Source organism: Canis aureus, chromosome 14, assembly GCF_053574225.1.
Source record: "Canis aureus isolate CA01 chromosome 14, VMU_Caureus_v.1.0, whole genome shotgun sequence".
Taxonomy (NCBI): domain Eukaryota; kingdom Metazoa; phylum Chordata; class Mammalia; order Carnivora; family Canidae; genus Canis; species Canis aureus.
The window spans coordinates 40144018-40171949 of NC_135624.1; the positions used below are offsets into that span (position 1 = coordinate 40144018).

A 27932-nucleotide genomic window follows, 5' to 3' on the forward strand; every position below is an offset into this window, starting at 1 on the left:
CCAAGGTGGTTGGCGCAGGGCCTCGGCCGCGGCGCGCGTACCTGGAGCACCCCCCAGCGCCGTGGTCCGGCCTCGGGGCTCCGCGCCCCCGCCCCAGCCCCGCTGCCGGGGCCTGCGGGCCCCAACCGCGCCCGCCTTCCAGGGCCGAGTCCCGAGTGCTGGTCGCGGCGTTCAAGGCCCTCCGCCGCCGGCTCAGCAAGTTGCTCAGCTTTGTCTCTCGCCTTCCCGCCCCACAAAGCTGTTAAGCCCTGCGCCCTTGTCCTTGCTGTCCCCGTGCCTGGAATCTGTGTCTGCTGAGCACTAAGCCCCGGCTGCTGTGCAAGGGTTGGGGTCGTTCCTTTCTGTCCTGCCTTCCTCCGGCCGGCAAGCACTCATGGAGGAGCCCCGTGAGCCCGCCCGCCGCTGCCCTGGGCCTGGGCCGGCGCAGTGGGGAGGCTTCTGCCCCCTTCCCCAGTCTTGCTTTACACAAACGATTATCACAGATGTGCCCTTGTGAGGTGTCGTCGTACTGTTGGCGGAGCACCTAGTGTGTCTTCTGTTCCAGACGCAGGTACTGTGTCCTCACAGCCTCACCACCCCCCCTGCTGCGAACTATTATTGACATCCCCACCTTATAAGGAGGAGACCAAAGCACAGAGTTTGAGCTCCCTGCCCAAGGTCACACACTGAGCAGGTGACACAGCCCAGGTTGGAACTGGAGCAGCTTGGCCTCAGAACCTGTGCGCCTCGTGCCCCGCCGGGGCTCCGGGGGAGCAGAGGCAAAGGACACAGACAGGCAACCCCACCTGGGAGCCTGTGGTTCCCGAGGGTTCCATTCCAATATGAGTTCAAAGTCAAAATCAGCAAACATCCAAAGAAAGAGGCCTCCAAAGACACCACAGAAGCAATGAGGACAGGTTTAAGTCCTCACAGGTTTAAGACACCACAGAAGCAATGAGGAACAGGTTTAAGACACCACAGACACCAAAGACACCACAGAAGCAATGAGGAACAGGTTTAAGTCTCCACAAATTTTCTAATCTGAAAGTGTTAAATATAGAATATAAAATTAACCTGCCTTGTGGGTTTAGGATATATTAAGGGAAAGAACAAGGAATATCAAAACTGACAGTGCTTAGCTGAAAAACGGAGAGCCTCTGGAAACGAGAAACTTTTCACTGAAATTAAAAGGTCATCAGAAACTTTGATTAATGCTAAATGAAAATAAAATCCTTTTGAAAAACATACATGGTGTGGCTTCATTTGTATGAGACGCCCAGAATGGAAAAATCCAAAAAAGAGAGAAAGTAGACATGTGGTTGCCTCCACTGGCGGGAGGAAGGAACCGGGGCTCCCAGCTAATGGTCAAGGGGTTGCTTTTCAAGTGATGGAAGTCATGCAACACGTGGATGTACTAAAACCCCCTGAATTAGAAACCTTAAAAGGGTGAATTTTACAGCAGGCGAGTTACGTTTCAGTAAAGCTGTCGTGTAAAAAACAACAAACAGCAAATGCAGGAGGCGGCATAGGCGCAAGCGAGGAAGGAGCTTGCGAACTGGAATGTGAGTCCACAGAAATGATCAAGAACACGGTGCGAGGGGCGCGGAGGGGGACACGGAAGGAGAGGGGGCACACGGCAGGCAGCACAGAGGAGAGAGAGCCAGTGTTTGAAGACCCTCTGCCTCAGAGCCGGTGACAGGGGGCCTGGTGGCTCAGGGGTCAAGCATCTGACTCTGGATTTCTGCTCCGGATGGGCCCCCGTCGGGCTGCACACTCAGCGGGGGAGCCTGCTTGAGTGTCTCTCCTGCCCTCTCTGCCCCTCCAGCTCACGTATCTCTCTCTCTCTCTCTCTCTCTCTCTCTTAAAAAGAGGAAAAGAACTGGTGAAAGAGCATCGGGCTCCCTGCATGGAGCCTGCTTTTCCCTCCTCTTGTGTCCCTGCCTCTCTCTCTCTGTGTCTCTCAGGAATAAATATATACAATCCTTAAAAAAACAAAAAGAAACAGCAGCTAGGCAGGCAGCAGGACTCGAGCAGCAGTGGAAACCAAGACAGTGAGGTGAGTCCCCATAAGGTGCTCAGAGGACAGTAACGGTCCATTGAGAACTTTTCACACTGTTTTCAAAAAAAAAAAAAAAAAAGTGCAAAATAAAATTTTCAGATAGTTAACAGCCCAGACAAATTTTTTTCAGATAAAATTTTGGAGACGTTGAGAGAGTTTGCCACTAGCAAGAACTTTTATTTTTTTATTATTTTTTAAAGATTTTATTTATTTATTCATAAGAGACACAGAGGGAGAGAGAGAGAGGGGCAGAGACAAGGGCTAGGGGGGAAGCAGGCTCCATGCAGGACTCAATACCATGTCTCCAGGATCATGCCCTGGGCCCATGGCAGGCGCTAAACCACTGAGCCACCTAGGAATCCCCCTAGCAGGAACTTTTAAAGAATGTACTACAGGAGGAAAAAATACCCCAGAAGGAAGGGCCAGCTACAAGAAGGAACCGTGTGCAAGACACTGGCTTACAAGGGGGAAACTGAGTCAGCCTCGTCGTCTAGGACAGCAGGAGCTCTGTGAAGTTGGAAGACTGAACCGGGAGCGACAGCATGTGGGGCGGGCAGCAGGACTGAGTCTCAGGGTCCTGAGCCCCTTGCGCTGTCTGAGACATGGCGCGGCTCACAGGGAGCTCTAGGTCGTGCTCAGACGTTGAGGATGCAGGGAAAGTTTCCATGGGACCAGCAGAAGGGCTGGGGTGCAGCGTCTCCTGTGGGAATCCTACTTGTGCAAAGACTGGGCACGGAAACAAGGTCGGTGTGTCTGGCAACCAGTGACCCGGGGGACCGGAGGGACCCTCCGTGGCTTTGGAATCCTGTTACGGATCGTGGACCGTGTCCCAAGCACCGTAGTGGGAAGTCTCCGAGGTACACGTCGCATGATACCCATCCGTGAGTGGGATGGTCAGTTGTGTGTCTGCTTGGCTGGTTCATTGAGCCCAGATATCTCGTCAAACATCATTGTGCGTGTTGCTGTGAGGCTGTCTTTAGACGAAATGAACATTTGTATCAGTAGACTTCGAGTGACGCAAATTGCTCTCCATGGTGTGGGTGGGCCTCGTCCAATCAGTTGAAGGCCCAAATAGAACAAAAAAACTGACTTCCTCTGAGCAAGAGGGAATTCCGCCCGTGGATGGCCTTTGAACTTGAACTGAAACACTGGCTCTTCCTGACTCTCCTGCCTGTTGGCCTGTCCTGCAGATTTAGGACTTGCCAGACTCCAAGTTGACGCACATGAGCCAACTCCTCAAAATAAATCTGTCTGTATAAATATACACATCCCACTGGTCCTGCTTCTCTGGAGAACCCTGGCCATTACAGGGCGCGACTTACGCCTGGGAAGTAAGGGCTGTTGGGCCCAAGCTCCCCGGGGGCTCTGTCCCTTTCCCCTGACGCCCCAGCCCTCCTGAAAGGGAGCTGGGATGGCTTCGAGTGCAGTGGTCAGCAGTGTGGCAGGAGCAGGGCCGGGAAGGGCTGAGGCCGGGCACACACATCAGCTGACACTTTGGACAATCCGATCCCTCTGGCTGCTGAGTTGAGCGTGGCCTGGAAGATTCTAGATCAGAACGAGGGGGCCAGTGAGGATTGTGGCTCAGACAGAGGGGCGGCACAGACACGGAGCAGGGGTACGGGTTCCCAAGACCTGGTGGGGCCAGGATGCTGCCCTCGGCTCTGGCTCGGGAAGCAGGTGGGCCCAGGGCAGGATGCTTCTCAAGTGCCTGCGGGGCTCAGAGGAGGGTCTGGGGTGGAGATGTCCAGCTGGTCCCAAGGGAGCAGGTGGATCACCAGGTGAGAAGGTGGGGGGAGGGCAGGGCTACCCCAAGCCCCTGAGGTCACGCCAAGTCGCCGCACAAGCGCCTGGCGTTCCTCGGGTGGATGAGCGCCTCACCGCACGGCCTTGTTGCCCGACTCCCAGCAACCCTGAGTCCAGGAGCTGTGTTTCCATCTGTTCTCCTCTCGAGGCAACCAGTACCACTTTGGCTCAAGTCCCAGCAAGGGCCTTTCCCCACTCTGGTGCCACTGTTCTGCGGAGCCAGTCCCCCCCAGGCTATGCCCCACACCTCCAAGTCCCCCCGAGCCACCTGTGCCCCCGCTGTGCCCGCGGGACTCCCAGCAAAGCCCCGGTGTCCTCCCAGCTTTGGGAGACTCCTTGGCCCCACGCCACCCTCCCCCTCCCGTTCCTCCTCAGCCCTCCTCACAGCTGAAATGCACCCCACGCGCCCCCACCCCTGCCCAGGTCTGCATCTGCATCTCGCACAGGGGTGGTCATCCCCCCTCACCGCGGCACAATCGGCCCCTTCCAGGCTGGCGTCCTAGGGGCGTTTCTGCCACCAGCATCCAGCACCTGCACGGCGCCACCTGCCACCCTCCTCTGCACCCTCCCCGTGCCAAGGGTCCAGACGATCTGAGGAACATTCCTGCAGGGGGAGGTGCACCAGCAAAGCCTCAGATGGCTGTGCTCCTGCGCTTTCCTTCCTCTCAGCCCTTGCTCGCTCCTCACCTGGAACACCCATCCTGATACCTCACACCGGGGACACCGAGGCCCTCCCACCCCGCGCTTTCTTTTTGCCGTAAACGGTTCTGGGCCCCTTCCCGAGATGGACCATCCGGTGGCCCTGGACCAATCATAGGTCCTCCCATCCCCTCCTCCAAAGGCACTGCATCTCTAGGAGCCTGCCCCTGCCCTCATCCCGGCGCGGAGCAGCTGGGTGACCCTGTCCCCCGTGCCAGGGCTCCATGGTTGTCGTGCCCAAGGCCAAATCTCAGCACGTAGAGTCTCCTCAAAGACACCTGAACTTTCTGGATGCTCAGGTCTGCTCCAAACAACCCCTTCCCACACCTGAGAAGCTCCTGGGAGCAGCTGCACCGAGGAAACAGCTGCAAGAAGCCCTCGGGGCCCCAGGGTCCAGGATGGGAAATGGCTCCCAGGGGGGCCCAGACTATGGCAGGGAAGGCAGGTGCACTCAGGGCTCCTCACAGCTCCCCTGCTGCCTGCACTCATGCACACATGCGCCCACACGCAACGCACGCACTCTCGTGTGCACACCGATGCCTTTCCACTGCCTCTCCTGCACTGGCACACACACGCTCACTCACACGCTGAGACCTCGCTCCCGGGGGGTGAGCCCTCTGGCTCCCGACACTGCACAGGGCTCTGTACTCTCATGGGCGGCTCATGTGTCACCGTGTCACCGTGTCATTGTAGCTGGCCTGGCCGGGGACCTTTCTAGGAGGCAGAGCAGAGCAGTGGGGAGCGCCAGGCCCCGGGCGCAGATGGCAGGCGACCACGGCCAGTGTGTGCTGCTCTGGGCTCTGGGCAGGCCGTGTGCTCTCCTGAGCCTCGGTCCCTCGTCTGCGGGTGGGGCAGCGCTGGTCACCGTCTGGAAGTGTGGCAGGGATCGCACACAATGCCGCAGGGGAGTGCTCACTGGGCGTCTGGCCCAGGCCCTGGGAGGTCAGCACCCAACATGGTCATCCGTTCCCGCTGCACCAGAGACAGTGGGGCCCCTGCCCCGTGGAGGCGGGGATGACTGGGCAGACAGAAAGGTGGCTGTGGAGCCCTGGGAGCAGTTCTGGGAGCCATTGGGGGCGGGGACAAGGCCTTGGAAGGAGACACTGAGCCAGGGCCTGGGGGGATGGGGCTGCCAGGAGCTCCCAGAGATGGGAGAGCAGGAGTGTTCCGGAGAGGAGCCAAGTGATTTAAGGGGAGGGAGGAGAAGGGAGGGGCAGGACGGGTGGAGGGGGGAGGGAAGAGGGCCCCACTGCCCTGTCCTGGGGCACTGCCCTGGGGCATGGGCTGTACTCAGCCATTTGCTCCTAGTGAAGAGGGGACAGAGAGACAGAGGGACAGACGTCACTATGAGACAGGATTATAACAAGACTGACGCAGGCTCCCTCCCACTCCTGGACCACTCACCCTGGGGAAGCCAGCTGCCCTGCGGAGGGAGTGAGGCTCCCCAACGACCCCCCAAGGGGGCTGGATGCTGACCCCCGCCCAGGGCCCCCTCGGATGAGACCACAGCCCTGACAACAGCGGACAGCAGCATCCTGAGGGCCCAGCGAGGCCGGGCCTGGATTCCTGGCCCTCAGACACCCACCCAGGAGCACGAACCGTATTGTCTTAAGCCCCTGAATTTTGGGGTAAGTTGAAATGTAGCAAAGGATAGCACGGGCGGGTAGGGCCTGACGTGGGCATGACGTGAGGGAGCAGATGTAGGTGTCTGAGGACTGGTGCTCTGGAGGCTGGCGCCAAGGCCTGGGTGCGGCTCTGGGCCGTTCCCCAGAGAGCACAGCCGTTGCCCTCGCCCTCCCGAGCTGGGTGGGCTTGGTTGCCAGGGAGATGCTGGTTCCTAACCCAGTTTCCAAGCTGCTCAGCTTCCTCCCAGTGCATGTGGGTCAGCTTCACCCTATCAGGATCTTTGCAAACAAAGAATAATAATCAGTCCTGATTAGCAGCTGATTAGAGAGGGCTTTCTTGGAAGAAGCCTTGAGTAAGCGCCGGGTAAGCGTGCCGAGGAGTCCCTGTGCCGCTGGCCCTGCCCTCTGGAGCTGGGGAGGCTCTGATCTCTGTCCTCCCAGCCGCACCCCCCCCCCAGCCCCCGGATCCTGGGGAGGAGCCGAGGCGCTCCCCCTGCCGGGCAGCCCAATCCCCAGCTTACCCTCAGGGCCAGGGTGATGCCAGTGGGCCGTCCCACAGCAGAGGCAGCTCCCAGGTCAGGACCAGGGACAGCGTCAGGAGGCACCGGAGCCCCTAAGGCCACAGAGGCAGCAGGACAGGCCACTGGGCCAGGCCCCGCAGGAGGGGCCGATGCTGGGGTCCTGCCTGAGACAGGCTCCCAGAGCCGCCTTGTGTTTTGGCCAACCCTGTCAGAAGCCCTCCCAGCCAGCCACGGTGGGCGACATGGCTGCAGTTCCCCAAAGACTGCCCTGCCTCATGGGGAGGGCCAGCCTCTCTGCCAAGGGGCGGCAGGGACACGTGTGCCACACGTCAAGCCTTTCCCGAGGCCATCCAGCCTCAGGGAGGGAGAAGGCTGCTGACCCCAGGAGCCCCCCAGAAGAGTGGGGGCACGCTGTGTGCTGGGCTGAATGGTGGCCCCAAAAAGATGTCAAATCCTGACCCCCAGAATGTGAACTTCTGTGGGAAGGTCTTTTGTGAAGGAGAGTAAGTTAAGGACCTGGAGATGAGGTCCCCCCGGATTTAGGGTGGGCCCTGCCCCCAGCACCTGGCGCCCTTGGCCAGGAAAGGAGAGAGTTGAGGCATAAACACACGGGAAGGGTGACACGTTCTCAGGAGGGCTGTGGCCATGGGCCGCCCACCGCCTGGAGCCACCAGGTGCCTGAAGGAGCAGGAAAGACTTGGCGCGTCTTTGCGGTTTTCAGGCCCCACGACTGTGATTTGCTGCGGGAAACAGACTCAGGGTCTGAGGGGCTGCATGAGGTGAGGCGCAGGGACGCCTCCAGGCCAGACAAACAACAGAGTGAGGTCCTGGCCAGGCCCCAGCTGGGGTGAGGGGCGTTGGAAGGAGGGCAGACAGCAGAGCCTCCACGTGGGAAAGAAGCAGGGCTCCAGCTCTGGGTGGGGGGGCTCCCCCCAGGCCCCCCGGGACCCGCAGGGCCGCCCCCAGGGCACAACCCCAGCCAGCCAGCTCTGCCCACCTAACATGGCCTCCAGTCCCCTACCAGAGCGACACTCACTTGGCATGGGGAGAGGGCGGGCCACTCTCAGAGCCCTCCAGCTCCTCTGCCCCCACCTCCGCTGCAGCCCTACCCCCTGGCTTTCCCATGGGGTCCCCCCACCAGGCCTGACCTTTCCCTGCCCCCGCCCCTGGGAGGAGCTGGCGCTGAGCTCCCCCGGGGTCCATGTAGGGACCCCAGCAGGGACCCCAGGCAGAGGAGCGTGTCCCCTGCTCTCCACTCCCCGGTCCACCGTGCAGAAAGCCAGCACACGGGCCCGGCTGCAGGGCCTCAGCCCCCCTGAATGTCCCAGGGGGTTCAGTGGAGGGACAATTGATGTTGAGGATTCTTGCTCCCTGAACGAGGTGCTCCAAGAGCGGTGTGGGGAGGGCAGGAGACCCTAGGACACCCTCTGAAGAACCCTGCACGCACATGTGCAAACACACACACATGCAAACACATGCACGGAGTCAGGCACTTGTCCCCAAAGACTAGAAAAGCCCACATCTTTGGGGAACACCCCCCGGTGTGGGACGGTGGGAGGGTGGCCCCAGCTGAAGGGAGAGATGGGGGCAGGGGTCGAGGCCCAGAGGGGAGACCGAGCCAGCTCCATCTGCCTGCTGGCCCAGCAGTATTCTGGGAGCTCTCCATCCATCTGTCATCCTCCCCAGGCCTCACCTGGTGGGGACTCAAGCATCCCTCACCTGGACCCCTAACTGGGCCTCACCTGGGCTCCTTGTACTCACTCCCACCCACGCCGACCCATTCTCTAGGGGAGGCCAGAGCGGCTTCGGCAAATATCCCTGTTTAAACATTTTGGGGACTCCCGACTGTTGTCAAGATAAAGTCCAAAGTTCCCTGCGGGGCCCACAGGGCTGCAGGGCTGAACCCACTGCCTCAGCTCCAATCACAGTCCTTTTTTCAGCCCCTTGGAACTGCCAGCCTCCTCTCGCACTCAAGCCCCAGGTCCCAGAACAGGAGTGTGTGGACGGTTGCATCAACTCTGGGATTGGGGCCCAGCCCACCCCCTCTGGGGTCCCCACCCCAGTCTCACCCTGGGATCCACCTTGTGCCAGAGAGGGTGAGCCCCTCAGCTCATCGCTGTGGGCAGACACCCTAAGTCACACGGGGCTGCCCCACAGGGACACTGCGGTGCACCCTCCTCCCTGTTGGGCAGTCGGCTCTGACATATGCATTCAGGAGGCACTGTCCATGGCCAGCCTGGGTCACCCCAGGCCCGTTTCCAGTGGCTAACATGACCAGGCATCAGACTCAGAAAAACACATTGAATCCTGGGAGGAACCACGAGTAAAATAATGTGCCAACCTGTCAAGCACGAGCACCCTGAACATATGAGAACTCAGCCCAAGGACACCCTGACCAGGACTGACGTCCTAACAAAAACAAAAATAGAGGGATGCCTGGGAGGCTCTGGGGTTGAGCGTCTGCCTTTGGTTCAGGTCATGACCCCAGGGTCCTGGGATCGAGTCCCGTGTCAGGCTCCCTGCATGGAGCCTGCTTCTCCCTCTGCCTGTGTCTCTGCCCCTGCGTGTATGTGTGTGTCTCATGAATAAATAAGTAAAATCTTTTAAAAATTTCAGTAAACCATGCTGTAAACAGATGACACTCATCGCGGCTTTCTTGTTCCATTGACAGGGCCCTAGGACTTTCAGAATGGTCAGTGAGCACTGGCTTCACTGAGGGTCACCAGCTGCATTAGCCCCTAACAAGGGAGTCGGCTTGTAGCGGCAGCTTTAAAGCCAGGCAGTGACGTCTCCTCTCCAACCACGCCGGTCCTAGACGGCACCTCCTTCCAGTACATAATCTGTTGCTTAGTGCAGCACCCTCAGTAATTATCTGAGCCTGATCTTCTGGAGAACTGGTTGCAGCTCCGATGTCAGCACTGCTGGTTTGTCTTGTACTTGCCTGTTTGGAGACAACTTCTCACTTCTCTCCTTCAACCTCGAGAACCTCTGCTAGCTTACAGCTTTCCCCTGCAGGCTCCTCATCTCTCCCAGCCCTCTTGGAATTGAAGAGAGTGAGGGCCTTGCTCTGGGTTAGGCTTTGGTTCAAGGAAATGCTGTACCTGATGTGATCTTCTATCCAGACCAGGAAGACTTTCTTCCTATCGGCAATAAGGCTGGTTTTCTTATCCTTCATGTGTTCACTAGAGAAGCACTTGTGATTTCCTTTAAGAACGTCTCCTGTGTGTTCACAGTGTGGCCGTGTGGTGTAAGAAAAGAGGGCTGGCTCTCCACCCGTCTGGGCTTTCCACATGCCTTCTCACTAAGCTTGGTCATTTCTAGCTTTTGACTTAAATGAGATATGTGACTTCTCCTTTCCCTGGAGCACGAGGGGTTATCGTAGGATTATTAACTGGCCTACTTTCAATACCAAAATATGACACAGAATCACAAAGTGAGCAAATGCTATCGGATAAAGTGTGAATAGACTTGCTGGCAAGGTTGCCACAAACTCATTTGTAAAAAAAAAAAAAAAAAAAACAAAAACCACAGTATCTACAAAGCCCAATAAAACAAGGTGTTCCTGTCGGTATTTCTTGTTACAAATCACAATACCACAATGCTCTACTACTGTGACTCTTGGAGATTTTCATAACGAAACGTTTACATGTGGAGCAGGGCTAGACCTTGTCCCCATGCATCTCCTCGACTGCATGAGGAAAGTAAAAAAACAAGTTACCTAAACTTCTGTCACTAACTGAATCTGTTTTCTTTAAAGTTAGTACACAGAGTCCCAGACACCAGAAAGGGGATTCTGGGACCAGTCATGGGAAAACAGGAACATGGGGCACAGAAGAGCTTGATCCCAGGGCCCCGCTCGGCTGTAATAGTGTTTATTATGCAGTTTTGACCCAGTGTTGAGTCCCGGCTGTCAGTTCCCTCTCATGGGCACATCCCAAACACATCTCTCATCAGGCTTCCACACTTCAGACTCTGGTCCCAGGGCTGGGTACCAGACAACCAGGATCTGCCCCAGTGCCTAGAGATGCCAAAATTATTGAACAAGCCAGTCTGCAGGGATCGTGTAAAACCCAGCTACCCAGCCCTGATGGCCATTCAGTAGCCACTCCTGCAGCCTCCTGGCTGGCACAGCCCCTGGTGGTGCCCCTATAAGTCACAGAGATCTGACTTCCATCTTTCCCAGTGTCACCCTCCTGTGTCCCACCATCAAAAGAACCTTTACATTTTATAAAACTGATGTAGAAGGACCAGTGTTCAGGTCCCAGTGGTTCTGCTTACCAGCTGTGTGACCTTGAGCCTGCTCCCTTGGCTTTCCCATGTGAAGATGGGAAACATGCACAGGGTCAGTACCTGCACTAAGTGAGCAGGTGCAGGTAGAAATCTTGGTAGAATGCCTAGCTTCATAAACACTTACATGATTCTTCCCTACACCCCCAGCTCCTGGCATGGAACTGCACCCCCAACCTTGCCCTAGAGGTCATGCACGCCAGCATCATTCTGACTGGACATTGGCAATGAGCACCACACCACCCCCTTGCTTCCCTGATGGCTGACTTCTCAAGGTAAAGTCATTGCAGTGGCTAATGCTCCCACTGACTCCAGAAGAGCCAGATAAATCACAGAAACCATCTTGTTTAAACTCTAGAGAACTAGGGAAATAATAAAGACAAGAGGAATGAAAATCCAGACACAGCAGATCTGCAGACCAACCCTCTAAACAGCCAGTCTCCCGAGTGCATGATGCCTTGTGATTGCTGATACCTTGAGGATTTGACCTTGGTCAAGGTCAAACCTCAGTTAAAGCCGAGGCCACCCCTGGGTGACAAAGAAACAAGCAGGCAAAGTTAGAGAGTTGAGAGGACTCCAATGTATGGTTGGTCTCATATAAATTTTGGAATCTGCTTATCAGTTTCCACACACGAGAAGTTAAAAGCACTGTGAAGCACTACTACACCCGCTGGAATGGCTACAAGTTTAAAAATTGACAATACGAGTGTTGGTAAAGTTGTGGAGCAACTGGAGCTCTCCTACAGCACCAGTGGACACAGTGGGTAAGATCGTCTCTACAACACCAGTGGCGACAATGAATAAGAACTCCTACAACAGGGGTGGAGACAGTGGGTAAGAACTCCTACAGCACCAGTGGAGACAGTGGGTAAGATTGTTCCTACAACATCAGTGGAGACAAGAGTAAGAACTCCTACAACACAGGTGGAGACAGTGAGTAAGAACTACAACACCAGAACTCCTACAACTCTTACAACAATGGGTAAGAATCCTACAACATGGGGTGGAGACAGTGGTAAAAATTCCTACAATATGGGTGGAGACAATGGGTAAGAACTCCTACAACACCAGGGGAGACAGTGGATAAGAACTCCTACAGCAGTGACGGAGACAGTGGGTAAGAACTCCCACAACATCAGTGGAGACAATGGGTAAGAACTCCTACAACATGGGTGGAGACAGTGGCTAAGAACTCCTATGACACCAGTGGAGACAATAGGTAAGAACTACAGCAGCAGTGGAGACAGTGGGTGAGAATCCTGCAGCAGTGGTGGGAGGTGAAAGGCAGTCCATAACACAGCTGGCACCTGCAAGTCTCAGCCCCGTGTTCACCCAGTGGACATGAGGGCTTGTCTACACCAAAGCACGTGTGCCGTGTGTGCAGAACAGCCTGCTTCATAAAAGCCCCAGACTGGAAACAAGCCCAGTGCACCCACATTAGATCAAACACCAGCCTGGAGTTCCCGCACCGCGTAACACCCCCTGGCAACAAAAATGCATGTGGACAAACCTCGGACACACGTGGCCCCAGGGTTGGTGGAAGTGGTCAGACACGAAGCAGCTGATACTGTACGAGGCCATTTACATGAAGTTTGGAAACAGAACCAACATATAGTATTCGGGGTCAGAGCAGTGGTTACCTTCAGTGCTGGACACTGACCGAGGGACCCTTCTGGGTTCTAGAATGCTCTGTGTTTTGGTATGAGTGGTTGTTACTGTATATACATGTGTTTTCATCAACATGTACACTTACTGTTTGCACACTTAGCTGTATGAACATTTTATCACAATCTTTTTCATGTAACAAAAAGACATGTGCTAGAATGTTCACAGACAAAAACCAAAAGCTGCCCGCAGCTCAGCAGCTGTAGGGTGGATATAAAAACCATGATGTGTTCCCAGGACACAGCAGTGTCCAGCACTGAAATGAAACGAAGGACATTGGGACTCCTGGGTGGCTCAGTGGTTGAGTGTCTGTCTTCAGCCCAGGGCATGATCCTGGGGTCCCAGGATCGAGTCCCACGTCGGGCTCCCCACAGGGAGCCTGCTTCTCCCTCTGCCTGTGTCTCTGCCTCTCTCTCTTTCTCTCTCTGTGACTATCATAAATAAATAAAAATTTAAAAAAAATAAAAATAAAAAAAAAAAAAAAAAAAAAAAAGAAGGACGTCTAAGCTCCACAATGTGGATGCACCTCCCAAGCCAGACCGCGGTAAAGTCCAAACACGAAAGGGCACCTGCGGTCGGCCTCTAATTAAACAAACAGGTTTCAGATAAAACCTTGTTTTTTAAGGCTAATAGCTTACAACTTTCCCACCTCACCCTCCTTCCTGCAAGAACCCTCCGTCGTGCACAACTTCTCCCTGCTTCCCTCTACTTGCTAGACGATGGGATGGTGCCTGAATCACACATCGCTTAATCAAGCCAGCTAGATCTTCACATTTACTCCATCGAATTGTATTTAACACTTAAAAATAAAACCACCAGTTATTAGGGGCCAGCAGGAGGCACCTCCACAGAACAAAGCAGGGGAGGCTCTTCCATAGGGAGAGGGGCAGGCTGGCAGGAAGCATAGTGGCCCCTCATCAGCTGAGCCGTGACAGTCTCTCGTGGGGTTTGGGAGGAGGACCCCTCCCTGTGTGGGGTGGTTCAGCACTCACTGCCCGTGAGGTGCACCTCTCGGTGCTGGGCCTGCAGTTGAGGAGAGAAGTAGGGCTGAGGCACCCCTGCTGGCCTCCAGGCTCCACTCTCAGGGGGAGGCTCCTTTTATTAATTTGCACACCATGCAGGTGAAGACCTGCCACCGTGGCTGCCACGAATCCACATGGGACCTCTCCGGGCCCGGTCACCCCCCTGGGGGCAGTGTCACCCCCCTGGGGGCAGTGCAGCTGCTCTGCTGCTGGGAGGAGCTGGGCAACCCGCTAGGCCTGCGGTCCGGCCCCAGCCCGGAGCCCTAGGAGGGAGCTCGTGCTCAGCCTGGGGCTTCCCTGGCTCCGTGACCCCCGCCACGTGCAGACCCCTACCTGGAGCTCCACCATCAGTGTCCGTCTTCCAGGCCCCCAGGGCTTGCACAGGCACACACACACTCCTTCCTTTGCAGGCGGTGCACAGGCCCAGGGGGGTAACTCGAATGGAAGACGGCAGCTGGGAGACCTGGGTGCAGGGTGCTGGGAGTCCTGCACGGCCTCCTGTTCCTCCCCCTTCATCCAAACAGTAGCACGTGCGCGTGCTCCTCAGCGCCTGCTGTATGCAGGTAATACTTTCCTGACTCAGGATACAAAGAGCTTCTTCGTGCCTTCATGTGGCTGCAGAGAACCCCTGCCACATTCTTTTCAGTTTTTCTTTCTTTCTTTTTTTCTTTTTTAAGATTTTATTCATTTATTCATGAGAAACACAGAGAGAGAGGCACAGACACAGGCAGAGGGAGGAGCAGGCTCCATGCAGGGAGCCCGACGCAGGACCCGATCCTATGACTCCAGGATCACGCCCTGAGCCAAAGGCAGGCTCCAAACCGCTGAGCCACCCAGGGATCCTTCTTTTCAGTTTTTCTGTCATGTCAGCATGAGGGAGATTGATTTCTATCGAGACAACGTAAACAACACGCTCCACGTGCCCCCGACCTTAGATTTTCCCAAGGGAACCCCAATGTAAAGCACTGGCACCCCAGGCGTCTGGGGGCTGCCAAAGAGCCCCTCCGCAGGGGTGGGGGGTGGGGAGCAGGTCTCGGGGAGGCAGAGCCCGGGGTCCCTCCAGCGCCCCAGGAGCAGCGGGGCGGCCGGTGGGCAGGATGCTCTGATGGAGGCCTGTGCTCAGTGCGGTTTCACGAGACCCGCAGGCGTGCTTACACGTGGGAGGAGAAGAACCAGTTAGCCATAGCTCGCCGTCTACCCCAGCAGCTGCACCCCGACTGCCCCCTCAGGAAGTGAAGCCAGGGTCCTGACGGGGTCCCGGGTCAGGTCCGCACAGCGAGTCACCGCAGCCAAAGCCAGCCAGGGTCCCAGCACTTCCACTACAAAATGCAGTGGATCCATCAAATGGAGTATTATCAGCGTTAAAGAGGAGGGGAAATTTGCCCCATGCTCCGACCCGGGTGCACCTGAAGGCATGACGCCGAGTGACAAGAGGACACACATTCCCGGTTTCACTTCCACAAGGCTGCGAGTCACCAGGTTCAGAGACCGCAGGGAGACGGTGCTGCCCGGAGCTGCAAAGGGAGCTAGTGTTTCCCGGGCAGAGCATCGGTCTGGAACGATAGAAAGTTCCAGAGGTGGATGGTGGGGAAGGTGGGGCAACGGGAGCGCTGACAGGAGCCGCCGGGGGCCGTGGGCAGCCCTGCAGAGCTGGTGCCAGACACCAGGGACCCCCGGACCCCCTCCACGTGGGGCTCACAGGGAACGGGGAGCTGGGAGTCCCGGGGTTGATATGGGGGGCCCGGGGGGGCGAGGACTAGAGACAACTGGGGTGCGGATGTGTGCCAGGGGGGTCGGGGACACAGGCTGACCGAATGAACAACTGCAAGCCCGAGGGAACCGATGGCTGAGCTTCTGAGACCCGGAGAGTCCGCTCACAGGCTCCTGGTGTGGCCTGTCCCTGGGTCGCCCCCCACGGCTGCTTGTCTCTCAGGCCTGGGTTCCCGGGAAGAAGGGGGCTTGTGCCGCTTTACAAACCCCAGGAGCGGCCTGCCTGGATGAGAGAGACCCCCCAGGAGAGACCCCTCACGGCCCCCTGCCCACCTGGGTGACAGGCTCTGGCCTCTGCTCCAAGAAGGAAGCCTCTTCCTCTGCTCCTGGGGACCGAGAGCATTATCTGCAGAGAGGGTGGGGAGCTCCTCCCCGGGGCAGTTGCAGCCCACACGGCCCCCCAAAGCCCCATTCCCCCGTGTCTGTGCACAGTAGCCAGCCAGGTGCCCCTCCTGTCCACACAGCTGCTAGACCTTTGCCCTTCCGTCAGAAACATTGTTCACCCTTCTCCGGGTCTGGGTCTGATTCAACGTGGGGAGGCTGAGGAGGTACAGAATAGGGACTCAGAGCTTGAGACAGAGCAGCACCGTATCCCTGAGGAAAGCAGGGCCCACGCCCCCCATCTCCTCTGCCAGGCCAAGAGCAAGTACGGCTGGCCGGCATGCCCTGCCCACGGTGACACTGAGGTCTGAGCCAAGGCTGCTGCTGCCAGGGAGAGCAGGGTGACCCGCGGGCTTCTCTCGGCTGGAGGACAGCAGGCCTGGGGGGCGGGGGAGCCCCAGACCAGCAACATCCACAAGGCCGCCCCCTAGAGCCAGGTCTGCCAAGCTGGGCGGAAGGGGCAGGGCCGGGTCCACACTGTGCAGGGCTCTGTGGGCAGGGTCTGGGGCCCTGGGGCTGCCTCTGGATGTGGGCTTGGCTAAGGGACAAGGGCTCTGAGCCCAGGGCCCAGGCCAGTCAGCATGTGGGCTCTAACATGGGCCTCAGCTGCCCGTGGGGCCACCAGCCCAGAGTCCTGACTCTGGGAGTGTCTCAGGAGCCGAGTCCCTGCGTTGAGGGTCTGCAGGAGGTGCCCCTGCCCCAGAAGCCTGGGATCAGGGAGGGGCCCCTATCAGGCATGTTTTTGGACCAGAACGTCTGAAGAAGCCTGGGTCGGGAGAGGGATGGGTGCACACACACCCCGACCTGGGGGCCTGGGGTCCCAAGGATGCCAGGTGTCTGCCATCAGGGTGTCGGGTAGGGGCCCTAGCTCCCCCAGCCTCGACGGACCTCGTGCACACACATGGGCCAAAAGCCCTGGCCACCTGCTGCATCTGCATGGGCAGAACTGGACCTGCTCCTACCCTGGATGGGGCAGGGGGCACCAGAGTACCTGCAGGGGGCGGGGCTGAACGGGGGCCAGGGGGGTAGCTGGGCCTGAACCCTACAGCCCCTTCAGCCCCAACAGCAGTTCATTTTAATCAGTGAAGTAGGCGGGATTGTTATGATCCCTGCAGGCTCCTCACAAGTGCTGGCCTGTTGGGGGGCAGGGGCACCGGGGGCACCAGGGACACCGGGGGCAGGGGAACCCCCTGGGCCTTCCTGGGAACAGCCCAGGGGCAGGGGGCGCAGCCTCCCCTTGAGGAATGAAGACGGGGGGTACAGAGCCGTGACCCCCAACAGATGGGACCCTGGCTGGGGAGTGTCCTCGGTCCCGGTGTGAGGATGGACTGGGGGCGGCTTCCTCCAGAAACTGAGGTGGCTCTGGGGACAGCTAGAGGGCTTAGCTCCCGAGGACTCAAGGAGGGACAACACCTCGGGGAAGCCAAGACTTCAGAGAAGTGTCCTGAGGGATGGAGGCAGGCGCTGTGCTACAGGCCCACGGGCACCGCTCCCAGGGCCGAGACATCCTCTGCCGACCCTGAGGACCAGGGGACCAGGGGGCGGTCCCAGGCTCAGGGGGAAGGAGCCAGGCCCCAGGGCCAGCTGGCCTCAGCCCTGCTATAGGTGGCCGCACAGAGTGTCCACCCGCCTGCTGACCGGGACAGTGGCCCCAGGGGAGCCGGGAGGGCCAGGCGCTGAGGCACCAAGCCCCAGGCGGCTCCCCGATAACCCAGCCCCACTTTTCCATTGCCCCCAGTGGGGGGAAGCGGCTCTCAGGACGCCTTCAGGCCTGTGCCCGCAGAGAGAGAGCTGGCAGGGGCCAAGGCGCCGGGAAGGCAGGCCCGGGGTGCACTCACTCGCAGGCAGCTTCACCCCTCCACCACCTGCTCCAGCCAGCAAGCAGCACGGAGAGAGCTCCCCAGGGCAGGGGCACCCTAAGGTGGCAGGGACAGGGCAGGGGATGGGTGATGGCTGGAAGGAGTCTGGGAAGTGACGTGTAAGCAGGTGAGGGGATGAGCCATGGGGATCTAGCCCTCCAGGCAGGGGTGAGGGGTGAGGGGACAGGGGACAGGGGACAGCAGAGGCACAGGGAGGACACCCCCTGTGTTTTCATTTCATTTCATGCATCCCTGGACAGTGGGTGAGGCTGACTGAGTCTCAGGGGACGGGTGAGTGATGTGCAACCAGAGGGTCCAGGAGGGCAAGGTCCGGTGACCACGTAGCCAGGGCCTGGTTCCCACGGGTCCAGGTTTGCTGGCCGTGCCCCCCCAGCAGAGGCCGGGCCGGCCGAGCATGCAGGGGGGCAGGACGCCCCCCGCGATGGCTTCCTGTCCCCCAGGGCCCTGAAGTCAGGGGGGAAATGGCCGTCCCTGGCCTGCTGCCTGGCACTGGGGTCAGTGTCAGGCCCATTGTTTGAGGCTGGAGCTGGGGGGGGCCTCCGGGAAGCCCCTGAGATGGCCTCTGTCCCACTTCCCACAGATTCAGAGCCCGAGCGAGAGCCGGACCGCGCAGACCCCGCAGCGCCCGGCGGGATGACGGCGCTCCCGACTGTCCTGCTGGCCCTGCTGCTGTGCGGACGGCCAGGTACCGGGCAGGGCCACCCCTGCGGCGAGAGGGGACAGCTCAGTGCGGCCAGCGGGGGCCTCGGGGTACCCGGCCTGGGGGCAGGACGCGGCATGGGGAGAAGGGGGCGAGGCTGGAGTCTGAGGCCAGAGGGAGGTGGACGTGGGTCCCCAGACCCCACCTCTTTGAAAGGCAGGCTTCAGGGTTCCCTGCCTGTCCCCCCTCAGTGTCCTTTTCTGTCAAACAAGCAGGGTTTACGGCGGGGGGGGAACAGGTGCTGGAAGGGACAGGCCCCCACAGCCAGTGACCGGCAGAATTGGCAGGGCCACCAGCTGGGAGCCCACGGGGAGGACAGAGTGGGGAGGAGGCGGCGGAGGGGGCGCCGGGCAGGGCAGGCGGGGACGCAGCACTGGGCCCCGGGCCAGCCGTGGGGGTTTACGGGCGTCCCTGTGTGGCACCACACAGGGCGGGCGCAGGACAAGGAGGAAGAGGACGACGACGCAGACTTTGGGCTGGACGGCTACGACGATGACGACGACGACGAGGAGGAGGAGGCAGCCAGTGTGAACGCCGGCGGCAGGGGCCAAGGTGCCCACCCCCCCAGGGCTCAGGCGCCCACCCCTCTTTGGCAACACCGACCGAGCCTCCGCCTGTGACCTTGGCTTGGGGGCCGGAGGGCAGGGGAGAGGAGAGAAGAGCCCTAACGGCGCGCACCAGCTGTGACCCTCAGCTGCCACCCAGAGCAGGGAGCCCGGAGCAGGGGTGGCTTCTGGGCAGGGAGGCTGAGCAGGAGTTCCCGGGGCAGAGACGGGCGCAGGGAGGCCCAGCACGGGTGACCCCCCCCCACCCTCGAGGCTCCGGGCTGGTGGGCAGGGCGGGGAGGGGAGGGGGGACAGGCCAGTCCTGAGGAGGGGAGCAGGAGGGCCTGGGCCTGGGCCTGACCCCCCCCGCCCCCACCCTGTGCCCCCAGCGCTGCTGCGGTGCTACTCGTGCCAGTCCCTGCACAGCGGGGAGAGCTGCGGGCGAATTCAGAACTGCATCCGCAGCCACAGCTTCTGCAAAGCCGTCATCTCCCACGGGAACACGGGTGAGCCCGTCCCCCACCCCCACCCCCACCCAGAAGGCCTTGCACCCCGGGAGGACCTGCTCCCCATGCCCAGCCGTCCAGCCTGACGGCGCCTTTGTCGCCCCACTCCATCCCTCCCAGAGTCGGGCCCTCTGACCACTTACTCGGCGTGGTGTGCGGACGCCTGTAAGCCCATCACCAAGACGCTGGAGGGGACCCTGATGACCCTGACCTGCTGCCAGTCGGCCCTCTGCAACCTCCCACCCTGGCAGGACCCCCTGGGCCGCGGGGCGGGTAGCCCCCAGGGCGACACTGCAATGGTGGCCACTGCTCTGCTGCTCAGCCTTCTCCCCGGCCTCCAGGCCGTGGGGTCCTGAAGGGGGACCCACCCCCACCCCCACCCATACCCCCACCACGGCCTGGCTCACACCCTGGACGGGTTCAACCACAGGGTTGTCCAGTGCCTCACCCACCCGGCCCCCACCCCAGCTGTGGTGAATAAACTCGGAGCATCGTGCACGGTCCCGCCAGCCCTGGTTCTGCTCAGCCCCTCGGCGTTTCCTATTTCCTGCCCCTCTGGCCTCCCGGCCACTCCTCCTCCTCCTCCCCCCCTACCACTGCCGGGGGCAGGGTGAGGGGCCAGGGCCAGGCCTCGGGGGCTCCCAGGGCAGGTCCATATAGCCCGGGTGCAGAAAATACGCATCCTATGCCGAGGAAGGCGGCCACATTCTCCTCCCACCCCTGAAACACCTCCACCCACGACTGTTGCCAGGGTTCCTAAGATGAGGACTGGGCGGGGGGTGGGGGTGCCCAGTGCCCTCTCTAGCCAGGCGGCCACCACTGGCTGCTGGGCTCGTGGCCTTCCTTGACCGGTGCCCAACAGGACCCTGGGATAGGAGGGAGGAGGCCTGGGTCTGGGCCTCAGTTTCCCCATCAGAGCAGTATTGAACAGGCTTACAGGACCCCTCGATCCCCACCAACTCAGCAGCCCCTGGGGAGGGAAGCCCCGAGGCCTGCCCTGCACATCAGGTAGCTCCGGCAGGTGGAGAAGCCTCCCACTCTCCGCTTTCTTCTTTCCTTATTAATGAAAAGCTCAAGGCCTCCCTGGGGGCAAATCCCTGGGGTGGAGGAGACAGGGGTGTTTTTCCTCTCCTTCCTCCCTCCTGCTGCTTGGAATGCTGGCTGGGGCTCCGCAGCCACTTTGCACCATGAGGCAGCACAAGAGGCTGGTGGGGCAGCATGGAGGAAGGGGTGGAGATCGCTGGTGACCAGGAGCCCCACACTGCCTACCCTGGGACCCCTCTCCCTGGGAGGGAAACCAATGGCTGTGGGGTTGAAGCCAGTCACGTCTCTGCCATTGCCTCCTTGCACACTGTCACACACGCACTCCTGCAGGTACCTACACTCTCGTGTTCCCTCCGCCAGGGCGCACACTCACCGACACACGCTCACCCACACAGTGCCCACTAAAGCACAGCAGATAAAGCACAGCTCGGGGGTCACCCTGTCTGGTTTAAATGTTCGTTAAGGCCACGCCCCACGCCCCCCCACCTGGGTGAGCCGTGCCCGCCTGCGCCGTGACCCAGACGAACCCCTTCACCTCCCTACGCCCCCACTGCCCCAGCTGGGTCTCCTTGTCTGCTAGGTGGCAGGTCGGTGGCGCCCCAGCAAGCCCGACACAGGGGTGGGGCCAGACGAGGGCCAGGACGCAGCTGGATCCCAGGCCAGGTCCAGCCCGAGGCCCCAGTGCACTGTCCCCAGCACGACATTTAGGCCCAGGAAGGAACTGCCGGCCGCAGGTCAGGAGGTGGTTCGTGGGGCCACTGCCTCCCAGCCAGCCGCATCCTCCCGGCCTGGGAGCACGTCCTGCTGGGTCGCCACATCCGTGTCCCAGAACTGCCATCGCTGTGAGCGCGAACCCAGGGGCCCAGCGCGCTCCCTAGGGCTCTGGAGGTCAGAGGTCTGAAATGAAGGGCCATGTTCCTCTCGGGGTCTTTGAGGGTCCACCTCATGCACTAGCCTCCCTGGGTGGAGGGAGGCCCGTGAATCAGCGTGTCTGGGACAGCTTTCCAGAAGACATTAGAGTCTGAGTAAAAAGAGGGCCCCTGCCCACGCGGGTGGGCCTCACCCAACCCACTGAGGCCCAAATGGAACAAAAAGCTGGAAAGGGCAACTCCACCCTCTGGAGCTGCCCCAGACCCCGCGGCTCCCACTTCTGAGGCCTCCAGGCTCCAGCTGGGCCAGTACCCACGCTCCTGGGGCTACAACCTGGGACCCCTCGCCTCCACGCCCCCTGAGCCAGTCCTGCGGCCACCGACCACCCACACCTGCCCTGCACGCCCCACAGGCCCGCCTCTCTGGGGAGCTGCGCACCTCGCTCTAGGGGAGCAGGGCCTCCGGCCTTCCCTCCTGGCCGCCTGACCCGCAGCTCCCAGCACTTCCTCCACCCTCCCACCCCTCACTCCTTCTCCCTCAAATCTCCCTCCACCCCCATCCTGAAGGCCTCTGTGATGACCTAATCCAGGACAATCTCTCATCCCAAGAGACCACATCTGCATCACAGCTGCAAAGTCCCGTTGCCCGTTGCCCGAGAGCCCACACTCCCAGTCTGCGGGGACTAGAACGCGGGTGTCAGCCAGTCATTACGGACTCCGCACCCCCCAACAGCAGACGCCCCACCGGACACCTGCCGCGCTGGCTGTGTGCTGGGCCTCGGGCCCACGGCGGGTAAAGCCCAGGCCCAGGGCCTGCAGAAGGGCTCACCTGGTCACAGGGGCCACAGCCCGAAGTCTCAGCCGCGGGTGGCCCCTAGCAGATCTCCTGCCGTCCGGACGCGCCTCAGCTACCCTTGCCTTGCCTGTTGCTAGATTCAGCTTCTAGAGAACCAGGATTTTCCAGGTTGAATATACGATGGGTCGGTGGGGGAGGGGAGACAAACCATCCAGGGGAGGGACAGGCTCCCCCACCCTGCCCCCGGGGCATGGCCCCCCTGTGTCACCCTCCGCCTGTGGTGGCAGAGTTGCCGGGGTTCGCGTGTCTCCAAGAGGCAGTCCCCCAATTCGCACACACCCTTCCCTCCACCTGGTGCGCCAGCGCCCACCCCCAGCGCTGGCTGTCGCTGAGCTGGGTGTGGTGCCTGAGGCCAACTCGTGGGACCAACCCTAACCACACCTCCCTCCCCGGAGCTCTGACCACCTGGGGACCGTGGGTATCTAACACCCCCAAGGAAGATGCCACTGAGGATGCAGGGCCCCAGGGCGGGGGTGGGGGTGGGGAGGGTGCCTGGCGCAGGCAGGTCCCAGGGGTGCAGGGGAGACAGTGACAGAGCCAGAGGGTGACAGGCCCCCCCTGAAGGCACTCCCCTTCGGGCACTGGGGCTGCCAAGGTTACCCCAGCGCTCACCCTCCCTTGGAGCGCAAGTCTGGGGAATGGGGCTGGCCACACCTGCGGGTTGTCTCTAACTCACTGACCTCAGCGTGCATAGGCCTCCCCAGAGAGGCGGGCCTGTGGGGCGCACAGGGCACGTGCGGGTGGTCGGTGGCTGCAGGGACTGGCTCAGGGGGCATGGAGGCAAGGGGTCCTAGGCTGTAGCCCCAGGAGCCCGGGCCCATCTCCACATTCCCGCGGAGAAGCAAGATGAAGGAAGAGGAAAAACACAGGTGGCACCACCCCACCTGTGCCCACGCTCCCCACGGTCCCGCCCCGCCCATGCCGCCCTCCCCCCAACCCGTGCCCGCCTTCCCCACGCCACGCCATGCCCGTGCCCGCCCTCTCCACGCCCCGCCCCGCCCGTGCCCGCCCCTGAGGTCTGGGCCCCAGCAAGGGCCTTCTGGACCTCAGGCTCTGTGCTCACCCAAGAGGACGCCTTGGCTCCCCTAGTCTGCGGACTGGGACAGTCCCCAGTGCCGTCAGCTTTGAGGAGCAGGAGACCCATCTAATTGCACCCGGAAGGACCCCCGTCCTGGGAGCATGGAGCCCAGGAGCCCAAGCACCGGGGTACCCCCGGGACTCAGCAGGGGAACGCTCTGGGTGGACTCCATCTCCTGAGCAAGCGTGTGGTCTTCGTGGCCGCCGTGGAGGCAAACTCCAGCCCAGCCTGGACCTGGGAGCCCGGGCCGCGGAGCTCTTCGCCTCAGGCCCTGGGTATTCCAGGGCCCGGCTTCCAGGTCCGGGGATTCACCCCGGGGCCCGGATCCTCACTCAGAATCCACGGAGTCGGCTCCTCCAGGGACCCCGCTCCTGGCCCGAGACCTTACCCTGGGCTGCAGCTGCCCTCCATCAACCAGACCTCAGGCTCAGGCTGGCACTGGTGGGGGGCAGCCCCAGGGGACCATGACCCCCCGAGGGGCACTGATTCAGACCACGCCTCTCCCGGGTATGCAGACGGCACTGCTGCATGTGGGGCCCTGTGTCACCGGAGTGTCAGGGGGTACCCTGCCCTGCCGGAGGCTGAAGAAGGAAACTCCAGGGTTGAGGGGTACACTAGTCAGCTCCGGCTGCCGGGAGCACCAGACCCTGGGGGCTGAAATGACAGAAACGTCCCATCCCACAGTCCTGGAGGAAGAAGGCTAGGATCAAGGTGCCAGCGGTACCGGTCCCTCCTGAGGGCTCTCTCCTCAGTGTGTAGACACCGTCTTGTCCCTGTGGCCTCACAGGGTCATCCCACGGTGCTTGTCTGCATCCTGGTCTCTTCTTGTAAGGACACCAGTGGGCGTGGATCAGGGCTCTCAGTGACTTCCTCTACCTTGATCACCTCCTGCAGCACAGTCACCCTCTGAAGTCCTGAGACCAGGACTCAGCAGATGGATTTGGGGGACACAATCCAGCCCCTAAGGAGGGCCTGAGACAGAGCTAGCTCCATGAGGGCGCACAGAGTGGCGTCAGGCCTGAGCTGAGCTTAGGGTGGTGATTGCCAGGATGGGGGAGATGGGGCCTAGTGGTGATGGCCTGGCCCAGGTGGGGACCTGCACAGAGATGGGGGGCCGGAGCACAGGAATTCAGCTCGCAAGCACCAGGCCCTACCCAAGGCCTCCTGCTGGCCTCCTCAGTACTGTCCACCTGTCTATCAGGGTGCCCAGTGACCTGTCACGGCTGCTTGTCCTACCTATAGCCCCCACTTCAGACCCCCAGCAACCCTACCCCCACCACCAGGATTCCCCAGGGTGCCCCCCCTGCAGAGTCGGTGGTCTCTACGGTGACTGGGCTGGCTCCAGCTGCAGGGGCTGTGCTGCCGTGTGCCTGCGGACCCCAGTGCTTGCCCCACAGGGGCCCCTCCCGGCCAGAACGACTTTCCTACCGGGGTCTTTCCCACCGCACCCCAGGCCTACTGAGAAAATTCGTAAAAGGAAACCTCACTAAAAGGGAAGTCGGGAGTTTGGGCAGGGGGAGCTCTCATGCCCTCCCACCCTCACCAACCACAAATCCGAACCACAAATCCGAACCACAAATCCGATGGGAATGGAGCGGCCCTCCCCACGCTACTGCGTTCCTGCTCCCTCACCTCAGGGCGGGAGGAAGGAAGGTTTCCTCCTCCCCTGGCAACAGCCCAGCCAATGAGAAGCCGTCACACATCCAGCTCCCAGTTTAGTCCAATGGGCTTTCAGTTGACAGCAGCCCCTCGGCGCTCCACTTCATCCTTTGCGGGGCACACCTGCCTGTGGTTTTGCTGGCTTTGGCTTGCAGTTCTCTGCCATTCCTGAAAAAACAAAACAAAACAAAATAAAACAAAACAAAACAAAACAAAACATTTTTACTGGTAAAATAACTGGAAAATGTATTTTATTTTTTATTTTTATTTATTTTTATTTTAAAGATTTTATTTATTTATTTTATTTATTTTTTTTTTTAAGATTTTATTTATTAATGAGGGACATAGAGAGAGAGGCAGAGACATAGGCAGAGGGAGAAGCAGGCTCCATGCAGGGAGCCCGATGTGGGACTTGATCCCCGGACCCCAGGATCACGCCCTGAGCCCAAGGGAAGGGCTCAACCGTTGAGCCACCCAGGTGTCCCTGGAAATTTTACTTTTAAGCTGGAATCATGCAGAGGCCCCGCCTCTGCCCTGGAATCAGCATCACGGCACTCCCGCCCCGCCCCACCCCCCTAGGAAGGTCGTGGCAGCCGTGGGTGCTGGAGCCCCGCACTTTCCCTCCTCAAAGCAGCAAGGATGTTCAGCCTCCATCGGCACACCCCTGACCCCGCGGCTACGCCCAAAGTAGTCTGTCCTCCAGACGCCAGAGCCCCTGGTCTGGACAGGCCTCCTGGGCAAAGCGTGCCCGGTGCTGGTGCTGCAGTGGGTGACCGCAGGCACCTGCGTCAGATCCTCTTGTCTAGACTGAGAGCTGGGGGCACGAGGCACCCCTTCCAAGAGCCCTGCCTACCCGTGGACGAGGAAGGACACCTGTGTACCACAGGCTGGTAGCACAGGACAGGGAGAGGCCGCAGGGCCTTGGCCCACCTGGTGAGCCTCCAGAGCCTGCCCTTCACCCCAGGACACGTGCAGGTCCTTGAACCCCCGAGGGTGCTCCTTAAGGGCCTAATGCTGGAAACTTCTGGAGTAGATGGCATGGGTCAAGGCTCTGCCCTGCGGCTTGGATGCTGTCGAGAATCTTCCTGGGAGCTGCTAAGACAATAAGGAGCCCGTGCAGCCCCAGGGCTCACATGCTGGCCAGGCCTCACGTCGGAACAGGCCACTTCCCAGCTGGGTGATCTCGGCAAGCCACATAGCCTCTCTGGGCTCAGTGCCCTTTCCCACAAAACTGGAGGAAAGCAGGACCCATCTTCTGGGATCCCCGTGGAGGCTGCCAAAGGTACCAGCAGCCAGGCTCTGGTGCTCTAGTGCCAGGGGTGATGTGGTGGTCCCTGCTCTGACCCCTGGAGCTGTTCCTGGGAGGGGGCAGGGGGTCCAGGCTCTCACACTCTTGCCCCTCCCAGCATTGAGTCCATCCGGTCACCCCCCTCCCTTCTGCTCCCCTACAATGGCCCCTGACCTGGAGAGGACAAACAAGCACACTGGGCTGAGGGGCCCCTACCCAAGCTGTCTCACCACCCCTGGGGCCACCTCAGGGCCCTGTGTGCCCCCATCCAGTCCTGTCCCCCGGAGCAAGCCCAGGACCTGTCAGCTGGAACAAGGGGCGCAGACACTCCCTGGGCACTCTGCCCCTGCAGCCTCCATCCTCCCCAGGGGTCGCTGGGACTCCTCCCCTCTCCGGCCCACCCTTGGCTCCCTTGGGTCAGCTGCCATTGTCCACGCACCCCCCTCACCGCCACCTGGGGTGGTCTCAGGACTTCCTTTCTCCCAAAACAGGAAGCAGGTGGCCACGGTGCATTTCCTGTCCTTGTTCCCCCTATGAGAACCAAGGATGAGGTGTTGATCCCAAAGCAGGACGTCCCTGAGGATGCAGCTTACTGAACGCTGGCCCTCTGGTGACCACCGGGTTTGCAGGAGCTGATGGACCCCGGGCCCACCTGGAGCCTCCCACCTCCCGTGTGGCTCCATGTTGCCTGACACTCAGGCCTTTGGGCCTCCGGGGAGGCTCGCAGCTCAGACGCGTGTCCTGCCTGAGGGCGCACCAGGGAGGGTGCACAGGGCTCTGTGGGGGGCTGGTGGGGCGCTGGTGGCTGGCTGCAGGGTCTCAGAGAACAGGGGGCAAGGGTTGGGGGGAAGTCTCTGCATGGCTCCCCTCACCCCACATCCTCCCAGAAAGAGCCCAAGATGAGCAGTGAACACGGCCGGCCTGTGCCAAGACTCAGCTCTCCTCCCCGCCTCAGGGGACGCCCCTGAGGGGCCCAGTCCCCTAAACCCTGACCTGGGAGCATTCTCTGATGAGCCAGCTGTGGAGACGACGGCTGCAGGAAAGCCTTCCGTGCCAGATGGCTGCCGGCCACATGGTCACACAGCCCCACAGTCACGGAGAAAGGGAAGCCGCGCAGGCGCCACCAGGCCTCTGGGCCCAGGGCGGGCCTGACCGGGAACTGGGAGTCCCCACTGGAGGGAAGTGGGCAACGCCCCCTGGCCTGCTGCCACCCTGCCAACACCCTCATAATGCCCCTCCCTGTGAGCCTGTCAGTGGGGTGCCCACATGGTGCAGATGGGTGAGCATCGGGCTCCTGATCTCATCTCGGGTCCTGATCTCAGGGTGATGAGTTCAGGTCCCGGGTTGGGCTCCGTGCTGGGTGTGGATCCTAGTGATGAATGAATGAATGAGTGAGTGAATGAACGAATGAATGTTAAGCCTGTCAGCCGATGAACACGGGGAGGATCGTGTAATTGGAGGAGCATCCTTCCCACTCGGCTTGTCCTAAAGTGTAGGCTCGAGGGGTAAACGGGTTAGCTTTTCTGTGTAAACGGGTGTGACCCATAGTGGAAGAACGTGCCCCCAGGTGAGGGACCAATGTTTCTTGGAAGAATACGAAACCTGAGGGCGCCACTCCTGGGTCTCCCCCTGCTCGGCGGCCGAGGTGTCACTGAGCCCCTGCTTGCATCCCGGCCTGTGTCGGGACAGCGGTTCT

The 27932-nt window shown here is 60.3% G+C and overlaps 2 protein-coding genes across 8 annotated transcripts; one reads left to right on the forward strand and one right to left on the reverse strand.

Moving 5' to 3' along the window:
• Positions 1 to 1058: 1058 nt before the first annotated feature.
• Positions 1059 to 27825, reverse strand: LOC144283431 (uncharacterized). Of its 7 annotated transcripts, XM_077847523.1 has the most exons (10): positions 27230 to 27823; positions 24014 to 25116; positions 22892 to 23032; positions 22185 to 22297; positions 15704 to 15756; positions 15472 to 15595; positions 15067 to 15213; positions 14816 to 14979; positions 13994 to 14548; positions 13313 to 13661 (listed from the first exon to the last, which is right to left on the reverse strand). In XM_077847523.1, the coding sequence occupies exons 3-8, from the start codon at positions 23030 to 23032 to the stop codon at positions 14886 to 14888; spliced, it is 672 nt and encodes a 223-aa protein (XP_077703649.1). In that variant the 5' UTR covers positions 24014 to 25116; positions 27230 to 27823; the 3' UTR covers positions 13313 to 13661; positions 13994 to 14548; positions 14816 to 14885. The 7 variants fall into 7 exon arrangements, 2 of the variants coding, with proteins under 2 accessions (XP_077703649.1, XP_077703650.1); XM_077847524.1 differs by lacking the exon at positions 15472 to 15595 and having other exon boundaries at positions 27230 to 27822; XR_013351994.1 differs by having other exon boundaries at positions 14816 to 15756; positions 24014 to 24177; positions 24863 to 25116; positions 27230 to 27825.
• Positions 18222 to 19944, forward strand: GPIHBP1 (glycosylphosphatidylinositol anchored high density lipoprotein binding protein 1). The gene is made up of 4 exons (XM_077847525.1): positions 18222 to 18376; positions 18821 to 18943; positions 19326 to 19442; positions 19563 to 19944. The coding sequence occupies exons 1-4, from the start codon at positions 18247 to 18249 to the stop codon at positions 19796 to 19798; spliced, it is 606 nt and encodes a 201-aa protein (XP_077703651.1). The 5' UTR covers positions 18222 to 18246; the 3' UTR covers positions 19799 to 19944.
• Positions 27826 to 27932: the final 107 nt, after the last annotated feature.